This window comes from Alosa alosa, chromosome 15, assembly GCF_017589495.1.
Source record: "Alosa alosa isolate M-15738 ecotype Scorff River chromosome 15, AALO_Geno_1.1, whole genome shotgun sequence".
Lineage (NCBI taxonomy): Eukaryota > Metazoa > Chordata > Actinopteri > Clupeiformes > Clupeidae > Alosa > Alosa alosa.
Window position 1 is genome coordinate 32,070,214 of NC_063203.1, and position 20,274 is coordinate 32,090,487.

Here is a 20,274-nt window from a genome sequence, read left to right on the forward strand (position 1 = left end):
TTTCTCTTTTATTGGTTATGTGGTCCTTCGTCTGAAAAAGTTTGAGAAACACTGATCTAATAGACTATATGACACGGAAGGCTGTTTCAGCACATTTATTGCCCATGGAGGGTCATCTAATAGACTATATGCTACAGGAGGCTGTTTCAGCACATTTATTGCCCATGGAGGGTCATCTAATGGAGTATATGCTACAGGAGGCCGTTTCAGCACATTTTTTTGCCCATGGAGGGTCATCTAATGGAATATGTGCCACGGGAGGCTGTTTCAGCACATTTATTGCCCTCCATGGAGGGGCAGCAATGTTATACTCTGCTACTTTTGTATTCACAACGCTAAACATCTTGTGCAACTCTTTATTCAACTTGGACACATGCATAAATTGTTCAGCATTTTAACGTGATCATTCTCTAGATGTAACACCCAACCGGGTCCGTGTAAACGTGTACACTAAAACAATGCAGGTGATGGTCAATCGTGCAAATGTTTGTGCTGGATGAAAGCGTTCTAGGAAGTGTAAGGCGATTATGACTATGGATCTGCACTGACAGCAGCTCAATAGCACCCCCATCCCCCATCTAAAACTATGTTAAACTGGCCAATTTCCGCAGCTGTGATGGAAAACATTTCAGCACCACTTATCCTGCCCCATGCCACTTGCCAAAAGTAGCGTGGGGCAGGGGCAGTAGCGTGGGGCAATGTCATTGGGGCAGTATGGGTGGCGTGGGGCAATTGTGTGGGCCAGTACGGTTGGAGTGGGGCAGTATGAGGGGCAGTACGGTTGGAGTGGGGCAGTATGAGGGGCAGTTGTGTGGGGCAGTATGAGGGGCAGTATGAGGGGCAGTGGGACACCAGTTTCCTCCTGTTGCTACTGGATGAGTGGCGGCGGCATTCTGGTGGCAGAAGCGAGAAGTTTGCAGACACTTTCACTTTGAATGAAAAGCGTGATGAAGAAACGTAACCAAATCTCTAAGCACAGGAACAGCCCCAACCCCACAACACATCACCAGCAGTCTCAGCGTGCTTCCAAATCCTTTAATGCACAACTCCTTTTCACCAGAGCAAAGAACAGAAATCAGGCATGAGTCGAGTTGAACAGAAGTGATCTGATGCAGGAGCACGAGGCTGAGCAGCACACCTCCTGCTCCAGACATAAAAACAAAACGAGCGCACTGCAGTCGGGCAGCGTTAGAGAGCATTTCATTAATCCCATCGTTAATTACTTGATTAAAAGCAGGAAGTGGATCGGCAGAGTCCCTTTAGAAGCCCGGCGTGCCCGGCCCAGAATGCAGCTCTGTGGGGTCGTCGGCACGCACACGTTAAAAGACCAATAAATAACCAGCTGGGCGGGGCCTGATGCCGCCACGCTACAGGCCGGCTGACCTGGGGGCGTGGCTAAGTGCGTCATCTGACCTCAGGGGGTGGGAGGGGTTAGAACAGGTCAGCTGACCTGGGGGCGTGGCTAAGTGTGTCATCTGACCTCAGGGGGTGGGAGGGGTTAGAACAGGGCAAATTAACTCTGAGGTTTACAGTAATGACAGCGCGCGGATGCACGCAAAAACACACACACACGCACACACACAATGAGAGGAGCCTCAAACACACATGAACAGAAACACATTCGTGTGAACCCTAACACACCACCAGACATCAGAACAACAATCCCTCCAGCACACACACACACACACACACATCACCAGACATCAGAACAACAATCCCTCCAGCACACACTCACTAGGGGAAGGACAAACGCAGTGGAGGGGTGTGTGTGCGCTTGTGAGATAGTGTGTGTGTGCATGAACATGACTGAGTCTGATGTGTGTGTGTGAGACAGAAAGAGAGAGAGAGAGAGAGAGAGAAGAGAAGAAGAGAAGAGAAGAGAAGAGAAGAGAAGAGAAGAGAAGAGAAGAGAAGAGAAGAGAGAGAGAGAGAGAGAGAGAGAGAGAGAGAGAGAGAGAGAGAGAGAGAGAATGTTGGTTAAGAGTGGCCACCTCTAGCTGGGACATTGCTTGTGGGTGCGTGGGGCTGGAGGGATTGTGGGTAGGGAGGAAACGTGAGGGGGATTGTGGGTAAGGGGGCGTCGGGGGGCTTATGGGACGGCAAACTGCACCACCAGCTCCTCCTTGGCGTCCACCTTGATCTGGGAGATGGCACTGTACGCGTACGCAGCGATCTTCGACACCTAGAGGAGCAGAGAGAAAGAGTCACATGGAGACACACACACACACAAACACCTAGAGGAGCAGAGAGAGGGTCACATGGAGACACACACACACACCTAGAGGAGCAGAGAGAGAGGGCAGAGGGTCACATGGACACACAAACGCACGCACGCATGCACACACACACGCGCACACACACACGCGCACACGCACATGCGCGCACATACACACGCACACGCGCACGCACACACACACACACACACGCACGCACAAACATGCGCACACACACACACACGCACATCTAGATGTCGCCAAGGTGTAATTTTCTATTTCCCCATAACTTTTACAAAATCTAAGCAATATGAGGCCAAAGAAATAACGTTAATGTTTCAGCACGGCAGTCTGGAGTTGGCCATTCTGACAGTGAAATAACGTTAATCAGTCCGGAGTTGGCCAGTCTGACCATTTCCGTGGTGAACGACGTAGACACAGGAGACACAGAACTACGAAAGGTTAACATCAACGCACCATTGCGTGAATCGACGCAGAAGCATTAAAACAGCCTGTAGATATCATGTCAGATGTGTGAGCAAGTGAGTGTGTATGTGATAAGATGTGTTTTTTTGTATGTGTGTACTTGTAGTAGGTCTGCCGTAATTTCAGACCGAACGTGTGTGTGTGTGCATGCATGCGTGTGAGTGTGCATGTGCGTGTACCTGTAGCAGGTCTGCCGTGGGTATCAGGTCGGAGGCGAGCACTTGGTGAGGCTGGCTTGTGAGAGAGGGGAGGGGGGCAGGTTTCTTCTGACTGAGCGTGGAGCTCAGAACAGCCAACTTAGTGCTGAAACACACACACACACACAGACAGACACACACGCACGAAAATACAGAGGGTAAATAAATATGCTTGCTTACACAGATACACAAATAAGTTGTGCATACATTGACCATTGGTAGATGTCTGTGTGTGTGCGTCAGGGCTGTCAATCTTCCTCCATAATCCTGTTCTAATTTCATTCATTAATCTTTTTAATAATCAATTTATATTCAAATATTTAATGGTCAAATTTAACCATTACTACCCCCAGAGCCATATAGGGCGCTGGCTACCCACCACCATCTGAAAATTCCCACCCACTAAGTTTGGAACTTCCTGTTGATGATCCTCCATTTTGGTCGTAGCCTATCGTTTCCAACCAGCACCATGCGAAAGAGTATCAGCAGTATTTTGTGTAGTAGGCTACACAAAATATCCAAACGTCTTTACGCACCTGATATCATCCATATTTCAAGTATACAAATGAGTGGGAGCAGGTTTCAAATGAGTGATATCCCCGCATTCAGACACGCAGCCCTAGTGCAGCACCAGTGTGTGTGTGTCTGAATGTCTCTCCATCTATGTGTGTGCGTGAGTTACGGACCTCAATGAAAGGTCCCAACATAGATTTAGAGACACACCAGAGGTACGGCTCAAAAATACGGATTTATTAAATGTCCAAAAGCGTAATACGAAAGCGCTGTGGTTCTCAGAGAACGCTCCTCTGCATGTGCTCTCCCCTGGTCTGCAGAGGTACGGGTCTTATAGAAGCATGCCAGGGTTAATTGGAGCAGGCCAGGTGTGCCGCATCACAGGTAAATTAATCAGGCACCAGGGTGAAGGCAGACACACAGAACAAGACAAAACACAAAGTAGCCAGCAGGGTGCGCCAAAAATTACCCCCAAAGTAAATCAAGATCTGTCTATGTGTGTGTGTGTCTGTCTCTCCATCTATGTGTGTGTGTGTGTCTCTCCATCTATGTGTGTGTGTGTGTGTCTCTCCATCTATGTGTGTGTGTGTGTGTGTCTCTCCATCTATGTGTGTGTGTGTGTCTGTCTCTCCATCTATGTGTGTGTGTGTCTGTCTCCATCTATGTGTGTGTGTGTGTCTCTCCATCTATGTGTGTGTGTGTGTGTGTCTCTCCATCTATGTGTGTGTGTGTGTCTCCATCTATGTGTGTGTGTGTGTCTCCATCTATGTGTGTGTGTGTCTCTCTCCATCTATGTGTGTGTGTGTGTGTCTCTCTCCATCTATGTGTGTGTGTGTGTCTCTCTCCATCTATGTGTGTGTGTGTGTCTCTCCATCTATGTGTGTGTGTGTGTGTGTCCTCTCCATCTATGTGTGTGTGTGTGTGTCTCTCCATCTATGTGTGTGTGTGTGTCTCCATCTATGTGTGTGTGTGTCTCTCCATCTATGTGTGTGTGTGTGTGTCTCTCCATCTATGTGTGTGTGTCCCATCCATCTGTGTGTGTGTGTGTCTCTCTCCATCTATGTGTGTGTGTGTCTCTCTCCATCTATGTGTGTGTGTGTGTGTCTCTCCATCTATGTGTGTGTGTGTGTGTCTCTCCATCTACTGTATGTGTGTGTTTGCACGTGTCCATCTGTGTGTATGTGTGTGTGTGTAGTTTGTATATGTGTGTTAGTGTGTTAGTGTGTAGTGTGTGTGTAGTGTGTGTTGTGTGTGTGTGTGTAGTGTGTGTTAGTGTGTAGTGTGTGTGTAGTGTGTGTTAGCGTGTAGTGTGTGTGTGTAGTGAGTGTTAGTGTGTAGTGTGTGTGTGTGGTGTGTGTGGTGTGTGTGGTGTGTGTGTGTGTGTGTGGTGTGTGTGTAGTGTGTAGTGTGTGTGTGTGTTTCACACAGAGATTACGCTAAATTTGCGGGAAGAGGAGACGTCTTTTTGCCGCAACGCGTCTCTGAAAACGAGGTGAAAATTTGCAGGCCTGCTGATCTGTTCACATGATGCGGCATTTTGGGGAGCCAGGAGGCAGGATCAGCTAGCAAATTAAAACATGACGTGCAATACACAAATCCGGCGAAACACGGAAGTAAAGCAGCGCCGCCATTACTGCGTTGCCTTGCTGCTAAGGAAGTAGCGAAGTAATGTGTTGGTCCTGTAGGCGGCTGTAGCAGACGTTAGCTGTAGATCGCGAAATCTTCTTTTTCTTAATTTTTATTTAGTACATATGCTGTCCAGTGATGCCAGGAAAAGCGTGTTGTGTGGTCGGCTGTTTTAACAACAGTAAGAATATACAGACCTAGAATTAAACCGTTTGTGAAATTCACAAACCTTTGTTGCACATTGAGTGCCCATGTTTACAGGCTTACGGATTACACAGAGTTCCTTGTCGAGTGGAGGACCAAGATGTGCGTTAAAAGTGGATGAAATACATACGATTAATAAAATAATCCTGAATACCTGTAAGAACATGTATTTAACTGCTACAAGTGGTCGTGGCTAATATTTATTTGCAACTTCTGAAGCTTGTGATATTAGCAACACAGCTACTAATGATAGCATTCGGCTTATTGTTGTCATTAATTAATACACGTCTTAATACATTATGTTGTCAATAAATTACCTTCATTGGTAAGTTTTGGCCACTGCCTGACATCATCTACCCGATGTTCCCTTTCACCTGACATTTTTTCATGAGCAGGATCTCCTATTTGATATTCTCTGACAGGATGCTTTCATTGAAAAGTCATTAGAAGGCACTGGCAAGTGTCACACCGTCACACTCCGCAGGCACGCAGTAATGGCGGCAGGCAAGATGGCAGCGCCCATAAAGTTTGCGGCGGATTGATGTATAGGGGGCGTGTAGAGTGATAGGCGTAGGCCTTATTATGCGTGGGCCTTCAGATGCAGCAGGTGTGTGATTTCCAAAACCATGGCGGGAGAACCGACTGCATTTTGGTTAGCTTGCAAGTGAAGTTGCTTTGCTGTTGCTTAGAATGTTAGATTCTTGCAATGATGTCTTCAGACAATAAAAAGTCATTTGGAAGGGAAATAGAAGAGAAGAGTTGCCCCCTGCATTGGCCGTGATTGCCCTTTGAAAATCAGAGGTTCACAGGCCACTGTGGCCTTGGTCAGTGGCGCCGCCAGCTGTAGTCCTGTACGCACTGTGCGTACAATTTTTCAACGCTTTATTCATGAAATCATTCAATATTACAACAATAAAAATAGCTTATGTAGGCAACTGTTTTAATTGAAACATGCTTCGCGCACAAATGATGGCCTAGGGCAAAGAGATTGGACATCTCAACATAAGGATACATTAGAAGATGATGATTGGTGTAAACTTTGTCACACAACGTGATAAGCAGTTCTGGCGCTTAAAAACGCAACGTCCCATTCAGTCATAAATTATTCAAGCTTAGTGCTCGTCATGAAAAGAAAACAGCAGCTTAATATTTTTCAGGCGCACTGTTAGCAGTTATGCCGAAGGCAGTGAGATTATTAGGCATTGCATCCTACAGTCACTCCGTTTGGAACATCGCAGTTCGTGTTGATAAGATTCAGTTAATGCGAGTATGGATCGTCTCAAAGTTTGGGACAACCAAACAGCAGTGTAGGCAAAGCAAATCTTAATTGTTAGATTACCATGATTTTATAACAGGCCAAATACAAAATAAATGTTACAAATATCGCCTAGATATCTGTAAGCATTACAATCACAGTTACATATAGGGCAGACAGACGCTCATGAGTTCATGCTTTGTTTTATCGCTGGATTTTAGGATAGCCTATTATGGCAACCGATTGCATTCCAAGCTACAGTCAACTCTAGCAGGCATTAAATGACTGGAGACTGTGAATTCATAGATTGACATAATGTGCTGTCTCTGCTATTGCTGCTTTTGATCAGTTAGATTTATTTGCAATCTCCTGTGGTGGGCTGGACATAGCATCGAAATGCCCGCCCAGATTCCCCTTTCCGCCTTGACCCATTCACACTGGTGCCGGAACGAAAAAACTCGGCAAAATGTCTAGGGGGCTTGATAGTAAATTTGGCGAGACACTTTGTCCCACCGTTCCGCCTCGGTCTATGTGAAAGGGACAAGTCATTCCGCGATTCTGGTACATAAAATCACGGCGATTTTGGCAGTGTGAAAAGTGTGTAGTGTGTGTGTGTAGTGTGCCTATGTGTGTGTGTGTGTATGCCCTTGTGCCTGTGTGTGTGTAGTGTGTGTGCAGTGTGTGTGTTCTCACCTGTATTGCCGTGCTTTGTCCATGTATTCATGCTGCTCCATGCCTTGTGAGTCTGCAGCCGACACATCTATGATGCTCCTGGGGAGGATGGAGGGATATGAGAGGATGAGAGAGGTGAAGAGACAAAGATGGAGGGATGAGAGGATGAGAGGTGAAGAGACAAAGATGGAGGGATATGAGAGGATCAGAGGTGAAGAGACAAAGATGGAGGGATATGAGAGGATGAGAGAGGTAAAGAGACATAAAGATGGAGGAATATGGAGATGAAGACAGAATGACAAAGATGGAGGGATATGGAGATGTTACATCTACACACACCACACACACACTATTCACACACGCGCGCACACACACGGTCGATTTTGGCTCCAAACGATCACAAAAGTAGTATAATTGAGAAAAACTATTATTTTGCCACATTCCGTTAAGAAAGAGGGTCTTTGAGATCAGCGCACTGATTCACGCTGCTTCTTTAAGCCCCGCCCTCAACAGACCCCTCCCCTCAGTGCACAGGTCACTCAAGCAGTTTTGGGTTGTGTGTGTGTGTGTGTGTGTGTGTGTGTGTGTGTGTGTGCAGTCGGTAGCGCCATGAGCCACGCCGACACTGAAACTAGCGCATTCTCTGCTAAGTTATAACTGAAACTAGCGCATTCTCTGCTAAGTTATAACAGTAACTAGCGCATTCTCTGCTAAGTTATAACAGTAACTAGCTTATAACAGTAACTAGCACATTCTCTGCTAAGTTATAACAGTAACTAGCGTATTCTCTGCTAAGTATAACAGTAACTAGCGCATTCTCTGCTAAGTATAACTGAAACTAGCGCATTCTCTGCTAAGTTATAATAGTAACTAGTGCATTCTCTGCTAAGTTATAACAGTAACTAGCGCATTCTCTGCTAAGTATAACTGTAACTAGCACATTCTCTGCTAAGTTTGTTATCATCACAGTCAATCAAGGTCACCAAACTACTCAGAGAACTTATAGCAAGATGGCTAATCTTGTCATAAGTTAGAGCACCCCTGTTTGTTTTAATCAGCAGATGACAGCTTGTCTATTAGCTTCTACTAGTGCAAGAGGATAACATTAGGCAAACGCGAACGCTACCATTAGACAAACGCGAACTCTACCATTAGGCAAACGCGAACGCTACCATTAGATCAAACGCGAATGCTACCGTTAGATCAAAACGCGAACGCTACCATTAGGCAAACGCGAACGCTAACATTAGGCAAACGTGAACGCTACCATTAGATCAAACGCGAACGCCAACATTAGATCACCAACACTAATTGTTTGCTCCTTCTATCCCATTAGGTTATGAAACATATTTTCCAAGACCTAGAGGAGAAGCCTCTCGGTTAGTTTTATAAGTTGCAAACTAAGCCTGACGTGCGTGACTAACTTATATATTAGCTATCCAGTAGGGGTGTGAATCTCTCATGGTTTGTTTCATATACTGTATTGAAATGAAAAAAGAATAGTCTACATTTCAGTCAAACACAGCAGCCAAATACAACATATTTTTTTTTATAGACTTTATAGATTTTATAAGAGTTATATCTGATTGTTTTCATGGAACTGTAGCCTTGTTGAGGTAAGACAATACCGAAATAAAATAAAACAGTGCTTAAGACACTCTTGGCCTTTTCTCATATAGCCTACAAGAACTAGATGTACCGCATAGCGGTACAAAATATGACCGCCGCTCAGTCCTGTACATCCGTTCCGCGAAAATAAATCACACTTCAATTTGTCTCCATGTTTTACTCCATCCCCCACTCTTGAAACTTTTGTGTATGCTTGTTTGGCATGCCTGAGTGTGTGTGTGCGGCTGCACAGAAAGTACCCTACTGGTGCTGAAAAGGTGAATAGATTGTAGAATAGCCAAAGAAGATGTAGAATTGTTATAAAACCTTTAAAATCTCTAAACAATCACAAGTAGGGCAGTTCATCACAGTTCATCCATTGCAACTGGATTGATGAAAGGTCACTTACACCTGTAGGCTACATTGTATTTGGGAAAAGCAAAAGGTATCAGCATAATGTTATTTATTTATTTATTTTTTTATGTATTTATAAACAAAAACATCTCTGTCAGTTCCATGCCGTTTTCAACAGCTATCAAAAACAAAGGTCATTTTTTTGGATGGATGGATTTTTGTGAATGTTTCTTCTTCTACATAAGATTTTAGTCATCTTTAGTTCATGTAATACTTTATTGTCAATGCACAAATTAAGTAACAGTAGTCTGAAATGTTATTGTTAATGCACAAATTAAGTAACAGTAGCCTAGTCTGAAACGAAATGCTGTTTTACATCTAACCAGTGGTGCAAATAACTGACATGTCCAAATGGGCCTTGATGAAATGCGCCGCTAGACTGTTCATACACATTTTAACGGGCCAAAGTTGAAGAGCTTTTGTCCGTTATTGTTAGTGCAAATATAGGCTGATTCATGTTCCCTTGCATTGTTTAACTGAGGTCCATGGCTAGTCTGGCTTTCATCAGACCAAGCTCAATCTTTTAAGAAATCAAAAATAAATAGCGGGCAGATCAGGCTGGGTTCACCCAGCCTAGTCCATAGGCACCCGATATTGTTTAATTTTCCCATTGAGATATACACGCTCTGGCTATTCTAAATGCAAAATGCATCAGGGAGTTATGACAAAACGGTAACTAACAAACTAGATCCTAATAGAAAGTTGTTAGCTTCCCTAAGCTACAGGTAGGATTATAAGGTAGGCCTATTGACAACATAAATTGTCAATAGGCTATGCTGGCGACACAAATAAAATCTCCTTTGAAACCAATGGCTTACGCCTTACAGTATCAAGCGGACTTAAACTGTCATATCGCGGGCGAAAAGTTGTAATAACATTCACGCAGCTCCATGAGTCAAGGAAAGCGCGAATGAAGTAGCCACTTCTAAATGGGACCCACTACACAGTAGCTTAAGGTGATTTGCTAAAGCAGCCATAATGAAATGAAGGTGTCATTGTTTGGATACTTCACACACACGTGCTTTTTTAATTTCACAGACTACAACTACCAAGCTGTAATCAAAGCACATCGATTCCCTCTCACACCCCTGCACGCACTTAAAACAAAATAAACAGGCGCCTCAGTCTCACGCATGTATAGGCAAACTGTATCAGACCGTGTAACGTTGGTAAATCTTCCATTGCACAGAATGATTTTGTAGCACGTGCAATAAATGACAGTCGAAAGATACAAACAGTGCTGCTATACATTTGCTTGGTATAACCGCATTTATAGTTTTCTACAAATGCAATAAATCAAATGCCTCCATCACGCTTAACGGTAACATTACCTAGGTCCTTATTGATATTACAAGATTAACGCATTGCCTGCAGTAAAACCAAGCATGTCCGATAAACATCCTCAGATTTATTTCGCTTCAAGAAGAAATGGGAATTACACTTCATGTGAACATCGCCCTATCCTTATTAGATGTTCGCTGCGTAAATTACAGTCCTTGTATGAAGCGTCCACTGTTTTTCCAACCCACTTTTAACTTCCAACAAAATTACGCCTCACTGCAACGATCGCCATCTAGTGGACAAACGACTACTTCTCGCCAATACTGAAAATGCAGCCATGATGATGATGATGATGAATATTTATTTTGGCTTTCTTTCAATCCTACTGATTTTCATTTTTTTTTTTTTACCCGGGGCAAATCACAAATGAGTGATTATGAGCCAGGTTGATGTGGGCCCTTGAGACCAACATACCATAAAAGATTCACAGAGAACTGTGTCTGCCCTACCCTCCTTTCGGGGTCCAGTCCAGCGGGGGCTGCAGATGAAAACGAAAAATGACGGTTCCATGCTATCCATGTGGGGGTACATGCTCACCAAGTTTTGTGTACCCGGTCTTTCAGTGTCCCGGAATCCTTGTTGGTGTATCGTCACTAAATGTACACATAAATTATTTTATTGTAAGGCCCCCCATGAACGAAAAGTACACAAAACTTGGCATGCATTCAGAGGGTGTCATAATGATCCTACACTTTTAATTTCGTGCAGTTTTGACCTTGTCAGCCAGAGATATTGTGATGAAAACACCTAATTTTTGCTTTTTTTAATTTTTAACTAGGTGGCTTATACATGAAATAAGTGGTAATGGGATGGGTTGACATGCCCCTTAAGACCAACATACAAAAAAAGGTGGACCTCCTAGGCCCTACGGTTCTCGAGATATTCACAGAAAACTGTCTCCGCCACCTACAGGCCAGTTGGTGTATAGTAACATAAATTAATTTATTGTGTGGCCCCCCATGAACGGAATTCCACAAAACTTGGCGTGCATACAGAGGGTGTCATAATGATCCTACACTTCCAATTTCGTGCAGTTTTGACTATGTTAGGTCACAGATACCTTCAATTACACCACCTCATTTTTTTACTTTTTGTGTTTAACTAGGTGGCGCTATACATGAAATGAGTGGTTATGGAATGGCCCCTTGAGATCAACATACAAAAAAAAATGGTCCTCCTAAACCCTACGGTTTTCGAGATATTCACAGAAAACTGTGTCTGCCCTACCCTCCTTTTGGGGTCCAATTCAGCGGGGGCTACAGATCAAAACGAAAAACGATGGTTCCATGCTATCCATGTGAGGTTACATGTCCACCAAGTTTAGGGTACCCCGTCTTTCAGTGTCCCGAATCATTGACGGAAATTTGGGCATCTAAAAAGAAAAAAAAAAAAAAAAGGAAAAAAAAAAAAAAAAAAAAAAAAATCTGACTAAACCTATATGACCGCCGCTTAAGCTCTTGGGCGGTCATAATAAAATAGGCCTACATATCAATGAACAGAAACCTATAATGCCACAAGTCTGAGTGAATATGAACAAAATAATTGGCTAATAATTTGTGCATTGTTTTAGGAAGGGCCAAATTATTATTTAACATTAAGGAAATCCCTTCATCAAATGTAAGGCTATACTCTACAGACTATCGTTGCTGTTTAGTGTTTAATTTCGCGCTGGATTCTGAAAAACAAGAGTAAAAACTGTAAAACAAACGACCGAGTGCGAGTTGTCACATGCTTAAGTTGCAGTAGATGTATGGGTAATGAGGTCATTTGACAACTTTGGGCAATGAATGTAGCCCAAAACTAACTAAATTACCCACAATTCCTGGCCACGTATGGTTTCAAAACCGGAAGTGGGATGAACGCGCTGCTTGTAACGTAAACGAGAGTCTGAGCGAGCAGAAAAGGTTGTGAACCGATTCGTAACAACAAAATCGATATAACGACCGGTTCATTTCAGTTTTATTCCGATACGGGGCTTTACGTATCGATGTAGCCGTATCTTACACGTTAAAAACAGATACCGATACGTATCGGTTAATCTTTACACCCCTACTATCCAGCTATCAACCAGTGCTGCTTTGGCACACAAACACAAGCACGTGCACGTGCACACACACACACACACACTGTCCTGTAGGCGCACTCACACACACACACACACACACACTCACTGAGCAGTTCTGTGGAGGATGGTGTTGAGCAGTGCCTGCTCATCAGGGCGTGTGGAGGGCGGGGCTGCAGGACTCCGCTCCGTCCCATTGGCTGGTTTGTCAGGGTTGGGGTGCGGGATCAGAGGCTTCCGTTCATCATTGTCCTTTAGGCGCACACACACACACACACACACACACACACACACACACACACACACACACGGTTATGAGTGTTTCCATCCTTTTTTGTGCCTCTGCACGTTTTAAACACTGAACCTTCCCTCACTGTCCTGTAGGTGCACACACACGTTGCTGTCCTGTTGGTGCACGCACAAGCACAAGCACACACACACAGCACTAATGTCCAAAGCATAGTTTCTCTGCTGCAATTTTGGATTGGATTGACATGTAGGATCCCAAATTAGTTCAAAAGAAGTTTCCAACAGCAGGAGCATCAACCCACCAAATGCACATCAAGGGCAAAGGTGACACCTGTGAGATGGAAATGCCACATATGGCTGATACAGAACACTATTCTGTGAAGAGTTGGGTAAATAAATGCAAAGAGCTCGGACACTCTCGAGAAGGAAGCAGTCTCGGACCAAGCCCCGGTCGGCACGCGACGACCGCAGCTGACTGCTGTGTCACCAGCATGGTCAGGTGACCGAACAGTGCGCTGCGCGAGGTGATTTAATTAGATAGCATTCCCTTTCCTCTTCGTAGACCTTTTAACCTATTCCACACGAAGGCTGGTAAAGTCCCTAACACTATCGTAAGGCCAGTGCCACAACATTTCTACAGCGCACCCATGCAATTTCCGGGGGGAGACATTGCCACGGGAGTGGACGGCCGAGCGCCCTCGACCGCGTACTGGAAGAGCTATGACACGAGCCCCACTACCGAGGGGTCGCCTGGCAGACACATCGCTAGCACAACTTTAAAGTTCAGCCACAGCTAACTAAGGGTTTGTTTCTGAAGCTAACTATCTGCGAGCTAGCAGACCGATATCCTAACACGGGCCATGTCGGCCAAGTTTACTCAATAGATTTACCCTGTCCTGAATTTATACTCATGCAACCTTGCACTAGACAATTGGTCAGCTGAAGACAGAAAAGTTATGGCAGTGTTGTTGTTGTTTCCGTCATTTGTCAGTTTAGCTTAGCACACTCCAATTAGCTACCTGCTCCGTGGGCTCGTTGTCGCTGCTGTAACAGCACCCCATGTTGTCCTTGGCGAGTCCTCGGCGCTTTGCCAAGACTCTCGAGACGACTCCACAATGTCAACTTCCTTCAGAGGAGGAACACAAAACAGGAGACCTTCACTAAAAACTAAAAGATAAATTCCATTCTCCTCCGAAGCTTGGGCAAGCTCCACTCCGCTAGCTACACAACGAACCCTTCAGTCACATGACATCGGTTCTGTAGCAACAACATATGACATCCGGCGAGGCGGCGCTGGTCGAGGAATCCCTTGTCATGTGACAGAGGAGCAGAGACATAGACATAATGTACTTAGACGCCGCATCGACTGCTACTGCCTACCATAGACATAATATACATAGACGCCGCTGTCACTCCCCGATGTGCGCTACCCAAGGGGGCAGGCGAATTCCCGGAAGTAGAAGAATCGACGTAGGCTGGAGGGACCACCTCTCTGCTAACTCCCATAGAAGCCCATTCATTCTAGGATTTTTTTGAAATACCATAACTTCATATAACATATATCCTGTGCCGATATTGTAGCTTCTGTGTAATCCACATAAACACTACAAAGGCAAAACAGACTCCACTACCTCGTCCGTAACGTTGGTTACCCGTAAGAAGAATGGTTAGCTTGTTCGGTTGGAGGGAAGCTAGCTTTGACGTAATCTCTCTTTCGCGCCGTAGGGAGATAACCGTATTGTTTTGATAAGAAGCTCAGTCCACCTTACTGTCTATGACGGTAGCTCATAAGCAAAACCTAGCATACACGACTGTATGTTAAGGTAAAGCATTACACAGAGGCAACCTAATAATAATAAAAAAGTAAACCTAATTTAAAAAAAAAAAAAAAGAAGATTAGCTTCAAGGCTATAACTTTTTTGTTTTGTTTTAGCATGACTGTTTTTGAAGATGATCATGTATGGTAGCTTCAACATTAACACAACTTGGTGAGGATGATATTAATAATAATACATAAATAAATGTTTAACTTTGATGACTTTGAAGGCGAAGGAAGTGTGAGAAGAATTTCTGTGTATCTATCATATGAGTTACAAGATTCAGTTCTATGGCTAACGTCACAAAGTTAAGTGTGAGTCTGCGCAGTACTGGGGGGACCAACTGAAAAATCGTTCTATTTGACTCAGAGCCCTCCCATTGAAAACGACGGAGTCTGTTCGTCCATTTCTTTTACCGTCTATGGCGCTACCCGATGTGAGTCACGCATGCTCAGATTGATAGGTTTTACGGCATAACGCCAAGGGATCCGACTGAAATCCATAAAATAATTCACTTTTCTGTTTCAAAAACGTTTTAGCTATCTAAGATTGTTTGATTGCTAACGTTAGCAAACGCCATTCAAGTGACAGCCTTTGTTATGCTTGATTGCTTACTTACTTGCCAGCAGTGAACAAACTTCGTTATGTAGGTACATTTTTATTGATATTACAGAAGTCTCTCGCTAGCAGGCTACTTCAGCCTCTAATCTAGAATTGACATTAGAGATCATGCCGTGAAAATGTGATGCTAAATAATACATTACTGCTGTGTAGGCTAATGTCATTATTCTGTGGCTAACAGCTCTGGTAGTCGCAAAGTAGCAAAGTGACGCATGGGCGACTCACATCCGGTAGCGACTCACATCGGGGAGTGACAGCCGCATTGGCTGCTGGAAACAAGAAATGCGGCCGCCATCTAGGACCGGTCATACTCCTCGTTGCGTTGCAGCAAAAGACACAAGATGCCAGCACTTTGCAGCATGTTCCTGCTCAAATCGGCGGACCATCGCAAACAGGGCTCGGGGGATTTACTTTTCACAAGTAAGATTTAACATTACCGTACTATTGGTTGTATTTTGTGAATAGAATATTACCAGAGTTGAGAAGGAGCAAGGCTACTGTATGAAAATTGTAGCCAGCTAGCTAGGCTATGTTTACTCACCCGGCTATGTGCTGAGACTTGATAAGTCATATTCCATAACACTGACTTAGATTGCAACTGACACAAGAAGGCTATTGTAGAAATAAATCATACTAGATTTGGCCGACAATTTTTTTTCTTTCTTTTTTATACTTTTTTTTTACCCGTGAGGGAAATTTGGTCTCTGCATTTAACCCAAACGGTGAATTAGTGAAACACAAACAGCACACAGTGAACACACAGTGAGGTGAAGCACACACTAATCCTGGCGCAGTGAGCTGCCTGGGGGAGCAGGGGGAGCCTTGGGGAGCAGTGAGGGGTTAGGTGCCTTGCTCAAGGGCACTTCAGCCACGGCCCACTGGTCGGGGCTCGAACCGGCAACCCTCCGGTTACAAGTCCAGAGTGCTAACCAGTGGGCCACGGCTGCCCTGTAAATTTTACACAAGTCGCACAGACTGTAGCCTATTATTGGGCAATCGCTAGCTGCTACCTAAGCGTGTTGGCAGAGAGGGTTAAAGCGGAGCAATCAAGGATCTTTGGTGTTGGTGGTAGCCTAGCTTCACTATTTCCTGAATAAAGTAACTTTCAATAGCTTAACTTCTGTATTTACCAAGTAGCTTAGCCACACAAGCTGCTACACTTTTCTTGTCATGTGAAATTAGCACAATTTAAAGTAGCTTCCTATTTAGTGAACTAGCCTACTGCTGTGTTTGTGTTACTAATACATTTGACTGGGTGGTAGTTTTGTGTAGTGAAGTTTTATTCATGGCAGAGTAACTGATAGTTTAGCTTACTACAATTTCGAAGTAGCTTGCCCAACACTGTATTATTCACATGTCATTTACCCTAACAAGAATAAGATGCCTCTCAAATTCCTTTTCATTCATTTATTTATTTTATATCTCCCCAGAACAACTGCCTTGCTCAAGGAGACTGTGAATGAACTGATCCACCTGGTCCACCTTCAACATCTGCATTTGCCACTCTGTGTCCCATTTTCCCATCGTCTGGTTGACTCGGTCCTCTTTTATGGAGTTAACCCAGATTCACTATGTGCTGTCTGAAGCACTTTTGTTCTCAGCCAAAGTGTACCCAAGCTATTTCAGCAAGGTGGGAACATACAAAATTACATGCACCAGTTGTCGAAATCATAGAACCCACTGCATGACAGTAACCTCGGTCTCACTGAGCCTGTGAAGACACTCCCTGATTCTTTACTGATTGCAATGAACGGGGCTGATCTTAGCAGTTTCTAAAATGTTTCTTAATTCCTCTTTATTTAATCTCTTCATTGGGGCTGGAACCTTTCTGTGAACTGTAAATAACAGATGCTGTTGATGAACCCATTGACACTGTACAAGTGACAAGTCACCTTTTTGTCTTGAATTGATGAACTGTTACACTTACTATGCCAAACTAGCCTGGCCATTTGCCATCCCCTTTGTTACGCTTCGCTTCCACATAGGTCTGGGATCTCGGCTATTGACGAACGCTTGCAAGCTGGAGGCGTGGACTCTGTAGTTTGAAACGATTGGATCTGATCTCACCCAATCGCTAACGTTTAGCCGTGACGTATGTTATGCGCCAGCTCGATCGTGAAGTAAGCTACGCTACGACGCTCACCGGAAATTGCGTGCCTGATACAAAAACCCAGAGTGATAGAGAAAACAGCAACAACCATTCCCCACCACGAAGACAGAGCGAGCAAGATGGATGGAAATGACCGATGCCGGCTTTGCGAGACAAATTTAAGAGTTAGTGGAAAAATAGGAAATAGCAGGTTAATATTCGACAGTAAGGTTGAAGATAATATATCATCACAGTTGTCAAAGCTAGATCTCAACATTGAAAACATGCCGCTTCGTTCGTACCGGGTCTGCTGCGTATGCTGTAATGTAATATCGAGGCTACTGCGCGATACAGAAGTTTTACAGCGATGGAAAGAAAATGAGACAGCAAAGGTATGGACCCTTTCAAGAGAGTTCCATTATCAGCATCATAGTTGGCCCCACAAGACTTCCTTTTTAACATTCCATATGTTATCTTAATGCAGAGGAAGTAGATTGGGGCCCAAATAGAATGTTCAAGCATTGTTTTTGTTTACCTTGTTGAAAGGGTCTATCGGATTCCTGTCTGGAGAATGATGGCGATGGCACTGCCTCTGCCCCCACCGACTAAAGAGGCAGGGAGCCCACACCCTCAAAAACTCCACGAACAGAAGAAGTCGAGAACATCGACCGACTTGCCAGCGGCAAAGAGGAGCAGTGTGACCAAGGGAAGTCAGGGAAATTAGGCTATTCAATAAATGGTTTGTCTGACAGTGTATGTTATGCCTTTTCGTGATTTGTTACAACATATATCTACATAAAGTAAAATATAGCAGCAAAGCGCCCTCATAGGCCAATTGTTAGGAACAGTAAGCCTACTTAAATAACACAAGAGGTCTTCGACCTTTCCCCTCCCCCTCACGACAAAATTAATGTTGTGTGACTGTTCAGTCGGTCACAACACGAAGTATTAGGCAAGTAATAGCAGCGCTGTGAACGTGTGCGTAATGTGTCTTGGGCTTACAACTTCAGTGTCAGAGCCAAGAAAATAGAAGGAGAGCTACAAGCTAGCCTGTTTTGGAAGACCCTCCCCCACATTCATTATCCCACCATAGAATAACCTCTGTCTTGTTAATGCTATACCTAATGTACCTTTATTGTAATGTTAATCCTATGGAAGAGTAATTTTATATTCATATTTCAGATTACGATCACCTATTCAAAGAGAACAATTGCATGCCAAGCCGACATAGCTGGAATTGTGGAAAATGTTGCAAAGCGGAAGTTTGCTACAGCGGCCAATCTCATTTCACACAATAAAGAGGTAATGGAGCATTTACAACACAGTGTGATGGACATAGTGGAGACGGACTGTGTGGCTCTCTGCAAACCACAAAACCACTTCATGCTGTGGAGGGCAAGTGGTCCTGACCTGCAAAACTTTTCATTTGAAGAGTTGCTTGACCTGAAGCGGCTGCCCCCTTTCCTTTTCTGCATTTGATCTAAAATCGCAAAAGACTCCATTCCTCACATTTGTGCAGCAGCCTCAATAGCCTTGCGGGGTAGAGAACCACAGTGCTACTGTACGGTGGAGCAAAATAGAGCTTTTCAGCGTCTTGCCAAAATGGGCATATGCACAACACACATCCATGCTGTCGGAAAACAGAAAGAGCCCAGGATTGCATGCGCCCGGTGTTTACTTTGAAACAGGACCTGGAGTCATACTTCAAAAACCAAAGGACAGATGAACGAGAAGGGAGTCTTCAAAGGAGCCTGGAAGACCTTTCCCTATCAGGTGAGACTGTGTAGCCCAGTCTTTATCTAAACCTTATAGGTATACATCTGTTATTTTTATGGAATAGGCATTTTAACTTGTGTTCTTTTATTTTCCATAGAGACATGTCCACTAGCAAATCCGCCAAGGAGGGCGATGCTCTGGACGTCTTCACGTTTAGCACTTTGACTGACAAAGAGATGGCTGATTTGCTGATTAATGCTGGACACTGTGAGAGAGGGAGAAGGGGAGCGTTTGCTGAGGCTATATAAGATGGCACTTCTCATGTTCAAAGCATATGGGCACACTAAGTATGCCTACAGCACATTTCTGCTAACAGTGCAAGTCAATGCCACCATGTCCCCTCAGGTTGCACATGATGTAACTTGGAACAGATTTTTTAATGGCAAGAGTGGCAAAGGCAAAAATATACCTCTCGATCTGCACCTTGAGCATCTCAATAACTTTCTCAAATCCTTTCTGAGGAACAAGGGCACAAATCTAACAGAAAGCACAGCAGACAGGGTCAGCAGATCGTTGGGTGTTTTAAAGTCCCTCATGGACACAGTTGACAGAGAGTTGCAGATATCGCAGCCTAGTGGCACCCACCGTGCAGCCGATGTGGAGAAAGATGTGAATACTTTGCTGGAAGTTTTCAGGAAGACTGAAGTCTTCAAATTCCAACCAGGAAGCACTTCTCTGCATTCCCTGACTTCAATCGTAACATTCTCTCCAGGTTAAATTACGAGGGCTTATGTCAGTGGATGCGTGCAAAGTTGAGAGAATTGAGGGCTGTAGCACTATAATAATTCACCTGCCACTTTCATAGGTACCTCTCTAAACCTCTGTCATGGGCCTGCTTGGGCAAATGTTATTTGTGGAAAGAGAATGTATATACTGTAAATATTTCGTTATTTGTGGAAAGAGAATGTATATAGTGTAAATATTTCATTGTTCATTGTTTTTCATTGCTCTTACAAACAGAAATGTAAGTACTTCTCCGTTCATATTTAATATGGCTGTCGTCACACAACAGTCAATAGTCAACTCCTAATAAAGACCTTTTACTTTACTTTGTAGTGACTTTCTCAGAATGAACCAAACATGTTTTCTGCAAATATTAAATAGCAAGTTTATTATTTACAGACGAGTTTT

General features: G+C 44.1%; 1 protein-coding gene across 1 annotated transcript; it reads right to left on the reverse strand.

Annotated features, from left to right (window-relative positions):
* Positions 1-1,020: 1,020 nt before the first annotated feature.
* On the reverse strand, positions 1,021-14,112 carry lamtor1 (late endosomal/lysosomal adaptor, MAPK and MTOR activator 1). Its single transcript, XM_048265441.1, has 5 exons — positions 13,860-14,112; positions 12,701-12,843; positions 7,188-7,265; positions 2,879-3,002; positions 1,021-2,182 (listed from the first exon to the last, which is right to left on the reverse strand). The coding sequence occupies exons 1-5, from the start codon at positions 13,899-13,901 to the stop codon at positions 2,090-2,092; spliced, it is 480 nt and encodes a 159-aa protein (XP_048121398.1). The 5' UTR covers positions 13,902-14,112; the 3' UTR covers positions 1,021-2,089.
* Between the last annotated feature and the right edge of the window lie 6,162 nt (positions 14,113-20,274).